The sequence below is a fragment of the Rhinolophus ferrumequinum genome, chromosome 4 (assembly GCF_004115265.2).
Source record: "Rhinolophus ferrumequinum isolate MPI-CBG mRhiFer1 chromosome 4, mRhiFer1_v1.p, whole genome shotgun sequence".
NCBI lineage: Eukaryota > Metazoa > Chordata > Mammalia > Chiroptera > Rhinolophidae > Rhinolophus > Rhinolophus ferrumequinum.
The window spans coordinates 57,758,217-57,770,949 of NC_046287.1; the positions used below are offsets into that span (position 1 = coordinate 57,758,217).

General features: G+C 40.3%; 1 protein-coding gene and 1 non-coding gene across 2 annotated transcripts in view; both read right to left on the reverse strand.

Annotated features, from left to right (window-relative positions):
- Positions 1-10,981, reverse strand: part of HGSNAT (heparan-alpha-glucosaminide N-acetyltransferase) — a 31,901-nt gene extending 20,920 nt beyond the window's left edge. The window contains exons 1-4 of the mRNA XM_033104510.1: positions 10,538-10,981; positions 6,893-7,008; positions 2,110-2,246; positions 1,771-1,892 (exon numbers count right to left, since the gene is read on the reverse strand). Coding sequence (XP_032960401.1) covers positions 1,771-1,892; positions 2,110-2,246; positions 6,893-7,008; positions 10,538-10,787 — 625 coding nt within the window. The 5' untranslated portion in view covers positions 10,788-10,981. The remainder of the gene's footprint in view (positions 1-1,770; positions 1,893-2,109; positions 2,247-6,892; positions 7,009-10,537) is intronic.
- TRNAI-AAU (transfer RNA isoleucine (anticodon AAU)) lies at positions 5,677-5,750 on the reverse strand. The gene has a single exon. It is a non-coding gene; the product is annotated as a tRNA-Ile (tRNA).
- Positions 10,982-12,733: the final 1,752 nt, after the last annotated feature.

Sequence of the window (12,733 nt, forward strand, 5' to 3'; positions counted from 1 at the left end):
GTCAAGGTCATGAAACACAAAGAAAGGCTGTGGAACTGTCCTAGATTAAAGGACGATAGGAGCCTGAGAATTCAATGCACTGTACAATCCTGCATTGGATCCTGGACCAGGAAAAAACAAAAAATTAAAACGGACAATTGGAGAAATCTGAAAAGTCTGCAGATCAGTAACTAGCACTGTATCGATGTTAAGTTCCTGGTCTCAGTAATTGTATATGGGATAATTGTACTACTATTATATCATTTAGGAGTATAAGGTACCCCTAAAGGTGGGTAAAAGGTACACGGGAACTCTTTTTTGCAATGCTTCTATAAGTCTAAAACTATTTCAAAATTAAGTTTCTTAGAAATGGACCTTTTGTTATATAACCACAATGTCATACAAAATCAACAATAATTCCCTGGCTAACACTGAGTCCATATTCCAATTTTTCTAGTCCCCAAAATGATTTTTTGTAGTTAAGTGTGTTCAAATCAGGATCCAAACAAGGTTCACATCTTGCATTTGCTTAAGTCATGTTTCTTAAGTCCCATTTAGTCGTAAACTGCGATTGACTTGTTTTAAACACCAGGTCAGCTGTTGTCTATTAGCCTGTCTCCCGTTCTAGATCTGTCAGTATGCTTCCTCATGGTGTCACTGAACTTGCTCGTCTATGCTCCAAATGTTCTGTCAATGGGAGACTAGCTGTAAAGGCTGAACACGTTCAGCTTTCTCGGGAAGAACACGTCCCACGTGGTGGCGTCCTTCCCACCCCACATCAGAAGCTCCTCCCGCGATGGACCACATGCCTGAGGTATGTGTTCAGCTGGAGAAAGCCTGTCCCTTTTCATCTGATGGTTTCATCCACTCATGATTTTTGCCTATAGCAATTATTTCATTAGGGGTTGCAAAATATTCTGCCCTTTATTAGCTGGAATTCTTCTCTAAAGAATTTACCCTCATCATCTAGGACTCTTTGGTCATCCTAAAATATAACGTAAAACAAGAAAGGCAGGATAAATGCTTAGATCTTTCAACTGAAAATTTTACAGCACACTAGTTAACATCAGGTGTCCCTGTTACCTCCAAAGGCAACCAAAGTATTGTTTTTGTTTTTGTTTGGGGAGGCGGAGGGGTCATGCTCTTTTTATTCTCATAATAAACTCAGTGGTTTTTGTTTATTCAATGTGTTTCCATCAATTACATTCATTATTCTTTTTAATACTTAAATTGTCCCATGTTGGCACTTTCATATTGGTTCTTATGTTCTTTTGACATGACCCCACAGTGTCACTATAAACAGTACTTACTAATGCCCCAGGGACTTATTATATTATCTAATGGGGGGCTCAGAGTGACAGATTTTATTCAGTGGAATAATTAGAGAATGAATGGTCCCTTCTTGACCTAAGGGGACCTCTGGACTGTCAATGTAAGATACATACAGGAAAACCTATACCCTAAACCCCAAAACAAGGACAGATACTTCACAGTCAATTGCTCTATTTCTAGTTTCTTTCTGCTACATTAACTTTTTTCTCTTATTTATGCTTTATAATTAAACAACTAAGAGAATATGTTGATATATCATATAATTTTGTCACATGTCACATAATATTCTTGGTATTTTAAATACCAATGATAATACATACATTATAAATATACCATAACTATGAGATAGACAACCTATAATCCAGGTTTTAAATTACACAAACTGTCACAAACAATACTCAAACACTAAAACCTTTGAAAAAACAAATTTTAAAAAATCAGCAAAGAGCGTATACATACGAAGATTACTGTTAACTGGATTCTTATTGACAACTAGGTCACAACCAACGTCATTGACTCCATTACGGACGTGCTTTACCAAGAGAGAATAGTTTCCGAATTCGCCAAACTTGTATTCCAGCCTGTAAAGATCAGGTAAAATTAAGAAAGTTGATTAGATTAAGGGGAAAAGGAGTTGGATTTTCATCATGTCATGAAGGCAGAATTTAGGTTATTACTGAGTGCAGACCAGGAAAGATTAGAAAAAAATATTTTGAAGGAAAAAAAGTTAAAACCAAATAGGAAAAAATATATAGAGAGAAAATGAAGACTTCAGGTCATAGCAAAGCAGGCACAAACCTACAAACTTCTTTCTCTTCCAAGGTGTCGTTAAGTTGCAGGATGGAACCGTGCTGGGTGCTCACAGCAGTAGCTGCAATGCTGGGCTTCCCAGGTTCTGCGCTCCCAGAGACATTTACCAGCACCTGAAGCAAACACTACAAAATAAAAACGCAAGCGAGCTGTCAGAGGTGTTTGAAAGTCTGTTGGTTGTTGGAGGCCGTGAACATCCAACTGAAGACCCTGAGATGACTTTTCTTTCATACTTATGAAAAAACTTTTAAATTTCAGTATTTTAGATAAAATTTTCCTATATGTTGCCATGGAAACGTACAACCTGCATTCATAGGTATATTTTTCACATAATTAACACATACGGCATACATTAAATTTTGCATTCTATTGTTTTGATTATTTAACAAGTTTCCACACTGCTACCCAATATGCATATGTATATTTTTATGGCTGCATTATATTCCATCAAATATTGTAACTGTGAGTTTTTAGGCTGCTTTTAAATTTTTTATATGTAATTTATATAAATTATATTGGTTTTAAAAATAATTTAATTATCTAATTATATAATAGAAACATATTTATATTTATAATTTATAGTGTATGTAATTTATATGTTATATTGTTTTAAAAGATCTACACATGATGCTCTTATTCATTTAAATTCTTCCCCTAAGATAAATTTCCAAAAACAAAATTACTGGATAAAAAAATAATCATATTAATGGTTCTTGTTACATGTGCCAAATAGTACTCAAATAAGAAAAATTACAACAATGTATTTATTTCTCATTAGCCTTCCCAGGATTTAAAAATCATTCTTCTTTTTGCTCATGTACTAGATATTTATGACATTACAGCATTAAGATTACATTTTAAAATTATCAGTAGATTAAATAACTAAATATTGTTTTGCTATTTTGTTTCCTATGGTGGGAGCCATCTTTTAAGACACCAAATTCCCTTGAATGTTAGTGTAGAAATATGTTGTCCTCATATACTGTAATATTAAACTTTTAACTATCAAATATTTCCCCATTCTAGTGCTTTCCTTTTCATCTTGTTATATTGTTGTTTTTAATACAAGTTTTTGAAGTTTTATAGAAATACTAATCTGGCTTGTTATTTCTTCAATTGCTTCATTAGTTTAAAAATGTACTCTGTGGGCTGGCCCGGTGGCTCAGGCGGTTAGAGCTCCATGCTCCTAACTCCGAAGGCTGCTGGTTCGATTCCCACATGGGCCAGTGGGCTCTCAACCACAAGGTTGCCGGTTCAACTCCCACAGGGATGGTTGGCTGTGCCCCCTGCAACTAGAAAATGGCAACTGGACCTGAGCTGCGCCCTCCACAACTAAGACTGAAAGGACAACAACTTGAAGCTAAAACGGCACTCTCCACAACTAATATTGAAAGGACAACCTGACTTGGAAAAAAAGGCCTGCAAGTACCCACTGTTCCCCAATAAAGTCCTGTTCCCCTTCCCCAATAAAATCTTAAAAAAAAAAACCAAAAAAAACGTACTCTGCTTTTTTTAGTACTTTGTAAATTTGTGAAGGTTTTTAAACTTGGAGCATTTGATAGATGGTATATAATTATTCTAAATACCTTTCCCTATGGTTTTAATTGTAATATGTTAAATTCTTATGTAAATTAGCTTCTGCTTCTTACACTTACTTTGGGCCTGGTGTTCATTTCTCTCTTTTGGCAACATAAACAATTGTGGTTTGTAATAGAGCTTACCTGGTACACCAAGTCTCCATACTGCCCCTTCTCTTTCTGGGCTGTCCTTTGATTCTCTTGCTCATTTGCCATTTCATACAAATTTTGGAATTATTTATGCATATTCTATAAAGCATCTATTAATATATTAACAGCAATTATGTTAAATGTATGAATTAATTTGGGAAGTATTGCCATTTTTCCTACGTTTGGTCTTCATATCAGAGTGCATTGGCTGTCACTCCATTTAACCTATATTTTTCCCATTAAAATTTCATCATTTTCTTTAAATATGAGCTCTAAAAATTCCTCAAGGGTAAAAATATGTCAACATAAATGAATCTTTCAATATGCTAACTTATTCTATTCAATAGAATTTCATTAAAGATTTTTGAACTCATTAATTAGAAAGATCGGCCTGCATTTCTTTTCATATCTTTGCCAGATGTTAAGATGAACTTTCTATCTATACTGCAGAGTAAATCAGATATCAATCCATCATTTTTTGGGGGGAAGAGGAGGTTAGTTATATTTAGTGTCAATTTATATAGATTGAGAATTACTTATTTGAAAATGTAGAAAATTTTACCTATTTTTAGGTTGAGAAATTCATTATAACTTTCAAGATTTTTTAATCAGTTGCTAATCTATTTTTGTTCTCAATTTATTGAATTAATCTTCATATTATATTTTTTGAAGGAAATCAACTGTTGAACTTAAAATTTATCGGCTTGTAACAGTTCATCGGACCATAAATATTTTAATTACAGTGCTTATGTATACATCTTAATTTCTAATTTTATTGCTTTCCATTGTTCTCTTAAATTTATCAATAATTTACCAATTGTGTGACTTTTATTTTTTAAAATCACCTCTTGACCTGTTCCGATTTGAATTTTTTGTCTCATTTTCCAGTTCATCTACTTATTATTTTTATTGCTTCCTTTTTTTTCTTTTTGTTTGGAGGATGACATTATTTGCTTTCTAAAACCTTGAGATCCCTACTCAGTAGCCTTGCATTTCCCCTTTTCTTTCTGATTTAACATAAAGCAAGATCCTGAGAATGGAGGGAAGTGAGTCCCAGCACTACTATATAATAACTGGGTAACCCAGGAAAAAGTCACTTTACTTCTCTTAATCTCAGCTCAGTATCACCACTAGCAGGATCCAGACATATCTCTATTGGATTGTTGTGAGGATTAAAATGAGATACAACATATGTAAGACATGGAGCAGGCCCTCAGTAAACAGCAGCTGCAACTTCTATTATCAGCATTATCATTAGAAACATTTAAATAAATTTTTGTAAGAATTGCTTTGGCTAGATCAAAAATTTTTCTATGAAATATTTATGTTTTTTCTATACAATACTTATATTTTCCTTAAACAAAATCATTTTTAAGCTTTTAAATTAGCAATTTTTTCTTGACTTAGTCTTATGTAGTTAATTGTCCTGATTTTTAATTCTTCAGTATGTCACCAGCATCACTGTTTTGTACCAATGATCCTACTTTTTTTATTCTAAAGATGCTCTTACTTACCCTAGAGCTAATACCTGACAACGCAGTCTTTTCTCTCCTCAACTTGTCTTCCAAATATTTTAGACCTTTATTAAGTCTTTTTAGAAGATATTTTGCTCATTCTTGAATTATTTATGATTCTTGTGGCCTTTAAATTTAGCTATTGTTGATTTTTTTCAGTCCTTCTTGTAGGTTAAATCTTTTCTGTCTCGAGCTACCTTTTTTTTTTTTTTAATAGTAGTCTGCTTTATTGGACCATTAGGAAACACTAGAAACCTGCTACTTTTATGAGATCATGCATTTTTTTATTTTTTTAAGGAGGGTGCAGCTCACCGTGGCCCATGCGGGGATTGAACCTGCAACCTTGGTGTTATTAGCACCACGCTCTAACCAACTGAGCTAACCAGCCACTCCTGAACTACCCTTTTTAATACTACAAATTTTCTCTGTTTCACATTGCTTTACAAAGCTTTCAATGGGTTTAACCGAAAGTCTCATGTGTTGCTGCATCGTCTTTTCAGCTGGTACTCATAGTAGTGGTACACTATACATCAAATTCCTCTTCTGAAGGTAGTACACTCAAGCTCTCAATTTTATTTGGAAATAAAGAATATTTTATTCTACATGGAAGAATAGCCTTGTCCTCAAAAAGCAACAAGGCCTAGAACAAGGGTAAAACCTTCAGATTAAAAAAAAAATTACCATCAGAGAGGCAGATTCCTGGAATTATTGCCCTTGTCTCAACGTAAGTCTCCCCACTATCCTCACCACTCTTGCTGTTGAAGAATATCCCGGTATGTCTCTCCCTTCTGGCCCAGCAAAAGGGTTATGCATTAGGCAGAGAAGTAAAATAAAATATGGCCTATCAATTTTGCTTATCACTGAGAACTGGGTTTTTAAAAAGATGGGTGGTGGAGGGCAAGCCAGATGGCTCAGTTGGTTACAGCGCAAGCTCTCAACAAAAAGGCTGTTGGTTCAACTCCTGTATGGGATGGTGGGCTGTGCCCCCCGCAACCAAAAGCCTGAAAACGGTAACTGGACTTGGAGCTGAGCTGTGACCTCCACAACTACTGTGTTTCCCCGAAAATAAGACCTAGCCGGACAATCAGCTCTAATGCATCTTTTGGAGCAAAAATTAATATAAGACCGGATATATTATATTATTATATTATATTATATTATATTATATTATATTATATTATATTATAGACCCAGTCTTATATTATAGTAAAATAAGACTGGGTCTTATATTAATTTTTGCTCCAAAAGATACATTAGAGCTGATTGTCTGGCTAGGTCTTATTTTCGGGGAAACACGGTAGATTGAATAAATAAAATAAAAAGATAGGTAGTGGAAAAGATAAGAAACTGATGTTGCTCATTGCTAGGCATTCTCCCTGATTATATTTCTTCCGATTATATAGCCTGTTTGTTTCCTTACCTATAAAACTGAAGTTAACATGTGGAGGGCTTCAGGTATGAGAGCATCAAGGATCATACCTAACTAGCCCCGAAATAAATAAAATTGTGAGCATGACCACTCATACCTACATGATAACACCGTTCAGAATTCCAGTAGACAATCAAGTTTGTCCCAAGTAGTTCATTATGGATGAGCAGCAAAGCCTGGTCCATCTTCAGCTCTATATGCCTTTTTTTGTCTAAGTCTGGTAAGAATTAGAAAAAAAAGTTTAAAAAAGAAAAAAACAAGACACCTTATGTTTTAGAGACAAAGTAACCCTGTGTGAACCATGGCTTCACAGGAGTGCTTCTCAAATGTCTGCACTCGGGTTCTTTGGGGTTTCTAACCCCTAACTTTGTGTACACACGAATGTACACACACACAAACACACACACACCCCTTTTGCACAGGTGCCTATACTACAAATGAGGACTCAGCCAACACCATTCACATCCAGTGTGGAAAAGGACCACGTAGGGACCTTACATTCATCAAGTGCTAAGATTCTGATGGGCACTGAATTTAGTAGTTTCCACATATCTTCTATTTGATAATCTGACAACCTCATTAGCCAGGTATCGTCTCCATTTCACAGGTGAAGAAATTAAGGCTCACAAGGATTAGATAACTGCCCGTGGCCGCAGAGTTTTCCTGTGAAATCACGGTTTTGAACCCAGTTTGTGTGATTCGAAAGTCCAAACTTTCCTCAACTGAGTTATTCAGCTCTGACTGCGGCAAGGGCAGCATGAGACCTGCAGAACCCCAAACCTACTGGATTAGGACATACAGGGTAGCAGGGTCCCTGGGGGATTTGCACTTGCTTTAAAGTCTGGAAAGCTCTGCTTTATATAACTTTGGTTTGTAGTTCTGAATCTCCTACTTTCCATGGTAGATTAGGGGCAGGTAAGGAGAGAGAACAAGTCAGTCTGAAGGGCAGAAAGACCCACGGCTCTGTATTGCCTTGGCTTAGAGCTTCCCCCAAGTTTATTAGATGCTCTTAGGAGTCCACGAAGACATGCACATTCTAAGTCTGTGAAATTTGGAAGAAAACAAAGTGAACTATTATTGGCTAAAGTTAAAGCAAAATGTTTCATTGAGACCAAATAGGCCATTTATGTCTATTATATGAAAGAAAAATTAACTTACCCTGTAACTTCTAGGCAAGGGGGGAAAAAGGGAAACTAATAAAACAATTAGAAAGGTAATAATCTAGCCTCTTTTATTTTGCAATATGAAAGCTTATTTCAGGGCTAAAACAAAACAAAAAATATTAAAGTCCTGGCCCCACCCCAGACCAATTAAATCAGAGTCTGTGCCCAACCATCATGATTTTTAAAATTTCCTCCCCAAAACAACAAAAATTCTGAAGTAATTGCAATATGCAGCCAAGGTTTAAGACAATAGCTAGAGAGGCTGGGAGTGCAAAGCCAAGGGATTTTGACACCTTTGTACTTTTTTGCATTGTTTGAATATATTTTTGTAAAAAACAATGAGTCTGTATCTCTCTCTTTCTCTCTCTCTCTCTCTCTCTCTCTCACACACACACACACACACAAAGGACACAATTCTGAAACCATATAATATGACATTGAAATTGAACCTGATGCTGTTTCAAGAAAAAGCTGCCAACTTTCCACACAGATGACTTTGGAAATACCAGGGTAACACTCAAGGAGCATTACCTACAGAAGAACAACACTCCCTTCCTCTTCCTGTCTACAATGTCTTGGTGAGGAAATAAACCAAATAAAGCCACCTTTCAGTAGTCCTAGGGTAACTGTGCTGTTTGTACATTAGCCTTTTATTTCATTTCCAAATATTTAATTTCTGGTTCTAGCTCTCTGCTCAGGAGTGTCTTTGCTGGACATATTTTAAAAGACATATTCTACTTAATTTTTTTTCTTTTGATGTAAACTTGAGTCCTCAAATCATATGAAGATGGAGTTCTTAGTAGGAAGTTGTCCGGTCCAAACCTGCACACCAGGTGGCACTGAAAGTCCGGCTGTCTTCTCAACACAGCTTGGTGAAGCTGGGGGAGTGGATCACTTCAGAATACTATGTTCTCACCCACTACAGAGAATTACTATTTACAAACTACCTTTTTCCCTAAAATAATTGTCATTATGAATTGGTGCTAAAATGCAAAGAAGGAGCATTGTATGGGATCTGTCCCTGACAGGGCAGATTATGTAACCTCTTGGGCTCTGTTTCATCAAAAATGAGGGGAGTGGACGAGATTGAACTCCCGGGTGGGAGAGGCACCATAGAAAACATAATCAGCTAAGATGCGTTTTCAAAATCCATTCTGTCGTCGCCCTACAAGATTCTGTTTGGGGAGGCGCAGCAGTTTGAACTACATACTGATACCAAAACCCTCGTGTCCTGACACAAAAAAAGGGAATGAAAGGAGGGATAAGACAGGTAGGTCATTCGCACCTTTTCAGGTGATAGTCCGACCTTCCCCAAACGCTGACCAAACCAGACTTGCTGCACTTGGCTGATCCCACAATTTCTGACCAAAGCATCCCTGGGGAGGGGCTTGGGTCTAGGATCTTCTAGGGCCGTGGCTCCTCGTCCCTGGGATCTAAAGGAAGGCCCTGCAATGTGTATTTTCCACCATTTCCCCTGCTGAGTTCGGAGACCAGGCAAGTTAGGGAAACACCAGATAAACTGAGCGCCTGTCCTCCCCGCCGCACATTAGAATCACCCATCTGCCCCGGCAAAAATACCCCAGCCTGGCCCCTACAGGCTGCGAAATTCGTGTTGTGGCTTCTCAGCAAACAGCGGGGTGCCCGCGGACCAGGACCTCAACCGCTCCTCCCGTCGCCTCGGAAATAAAAGGCGTCTAAGGGAGGCGCGGGGTGGGATTCGCTCGAATTCGGACTTCGAGTTTTAACCACCAGCTCCTGCAATTACCGCCCTCCCGGCACCGCCTCCTGCAGTTTAATTCCACTTCGGCCCTTCATTCGGGAGTGGAATCCCAGCGCCGATTGAGGCCCTTCGGGGTCCTGCTCCGTGCCGCGGCTGACGCACTCGAGCGCCCCGCAACTCCAGCCACAGGGCAGGGCGGCGCCCTCACCCCAGATTTCCTGCCTCGCAGCGTGCCGCCCGCTAAGTCCTCTGTCCTCTGGGGAAGGGACTTCATTTGTGCGGAAGTCCCGCCATACAGTGGACTAGATGAGGGGTGCGTGACGGATACACCCCTCTTGGCCAGTCCGCCTCTTACCTAGCTTTGCATCTGGGGGAACAGGTCTCCCGATCAAAGACACTTGACAAAAATCGCCTGAAGACACAGGATGCCCCGCAGCCTCGGGGCGGGGTCAGGGTCGGGGTCGGGGGTCGGGCGGAGACCCCTGCTGCTCTGCCTCCCGCTCCTGGAGAGGCCGGCGCCCCGACTCCCGCCCCGCTTTCTCCGTCTTTCCCCCTTTGGGTAGGTGCTGTTTGGATACTGGGGCCCCCCACTGCGTGATGCAGTCCCACAATGCCTGCGACAGCGGCCAAACGTGCTACCCACATGATTCCCGGCCCGGAGGTTCTCACAACCGCGTAGTGGAAACAAAAACTAGTTTCGAAGAATGGCTTTTCCGAGCGCTCGCCTGCCCAGCGTCCCCAGCCGAGAGGGGGCGCCGTGGCACCCCGCGGGAGGAGACAGTAGCACGCCTCGCGGGCCCGGCAGCCTGAGACGGCGCGGGGACCGCCGAGCCGCCCCAGCCGGAGCCGCGGCGCGCACTCACCTCGCGGCGGCTCGGCCTCGGCGCCGCGCTCCGGGGAGCCGCCGGGGGCCAGCAGTGCGGCGCTCAGCACGGACGCGGCCAGCAGCAGCGCAGCCATCGCCAGGCCCGCGCCCCGCGCTCCGCTCATGCCGCCTGCCGCCTCCACGGGCCGCCGCTCCCGCCCCGGCGCCGCATCTGCGGCCGGCCCTCCTCCGCCGCCGCGCTCCCGAGCTCTGCGCTTCTCCGCGGCGGTCGGCCGCGCGCCCGTCATCACCTCCCTCTCGAATGCCGTCACCGCCGCCTGAGTCACCCACGGAGGCGGGGGGAATGCAGGAGCCCAGGGCGGTGCCGCCCCGCGCGGGAGGATCCGAGGGGCCGGGCTACTCTCGGCCCTACGCTCGGGGACGCTTACTAAGCGAAGAGCCAAGGTTCTCTTTTTCTGGCCCAGTGCTTTTTGTCCTCGGGGGGAAAATCATCCAGAAGAGGGGCTTCCCGCAGGCCACAATCCACTGCTCCGGTCTCTGACCACTCCCCTGAGCGAATCTGCTCAATTCCTTCGTCCAGCCATTCATTCACCATACAAATGGGTGTTAGCATCCTCCGTCCACTGTTTGGGAAATGCAATGGTAAGACATGCATAGTCCCAGTCTCAGGGCGTTTATTATCCAGAGGGAGAGATGAGACATAAAAGCCACCATGTGATACCACTACTTTAAGGAGCTTTTTGCCAATCTCTGATACAGTTAAAGGTACGATGACCCTACCGTTGCTCTCCTAGCTATATGTCTGGAAAAATTATCATACATACAAGAGAACGTGTACAGAAATGCTTGCAGCAGAGTGACTTGACATTGCAAAAACCTGCAAACAATCTAAATGTCCATCAGTGGAAGAAATAAACTGTGGTATAATATATACAGCAGTAGAAATGATCTAGAGTTGTATGTATTGACATGGATGAATCTAAAAAATAAGGCAGAGGGGGGAAATGCAAGTTGCAGAAATGCAGGGACTGTCACATGCAGAAATACCTTCATAGTAACATATGTAAAGTGTAAAGCCAAGTAAAACAATACTATGTGTTGTTTGGGGATATACTCCTATGCATATGTAATAAAAGTGTAAAGACACATGGAACGATAACCCTAAACTTACAGCTAACGTGACACTTAACAGACCAAATGTTTTCCCCCTAGGATCAGGAACAAGGCATGGACATTTGCCCTCACCATTTCTACCCAGCATTGTCCTGGAAGTACTAGTCAGGGCAACAAGGCAATAAAAAGCATACAAACTGGCTTTATTCAAACATGGCATGAATGCATGTGTCTTAAGGAATCTCTGCCCATCCCCCAAAACTACTAGAACTTATAAGTGAATGTTACAGAATTCAAAGTCAATATACAAAAATTTTAATTTCATATCCTAGATATAAACAAAACTGGAATTTGACTTTTTAAAAATAGCATTTACAATAGAATTTTAAAAATACATCAATTTAACAAAATAGGAATAAGACCTGGACAATGAAAACTACAAAACTTTAATGAAAGGACTTAGAGACCTAATAGTTGGGAGAGACCCACCATGTTCATAGACTAGAAGAGTCCTTACTATTAAGATGCCTGATCTCCCTAAATTGATTTATAGATTCAGTGCAATCTAAATCAAAATTCCAACAGGATGTGTGTGTGTGTGTGTGTGTGTAAACTGACAAATGATTCTAAAATTTATAAGGAGATGCAAAATGATTTTGAAAAAGAAGAACAAAGTTGCAGGACTTGCACTACCTGATTTCAAGATTTACTATAAAGCTGTAGTAATCAAGATAGTGATAAGGACAGCAATATAGATCAATAGAATCAGGTAGAGAGCCTCAAAGTAAACCCACACAACTGGTTTTTCATTAAGTTGCCAAAGCAATTTAATGGGGGAAAGGATATTCTTTTCCACAAATAATGCTAGAATAATTGGACATCCACATGGGAGCAGTGGGGGGCACAAATCTTGACCCTTGCCTCACACCATATACGAAACTGAACTAGAAATGGATTATAGACCTAAATGTAAAAGCTAACACTGTAATACTTCTGGAAGAAAATATAGGAGAAAATCTTCATGAACTTGGGTTGAGCAAAGATTTCGTAAATAGTATATAAACCATTTAAAAACACAAATAACAGACACTGTTAAGAAAACGAAAAAGGCAAACCTCTG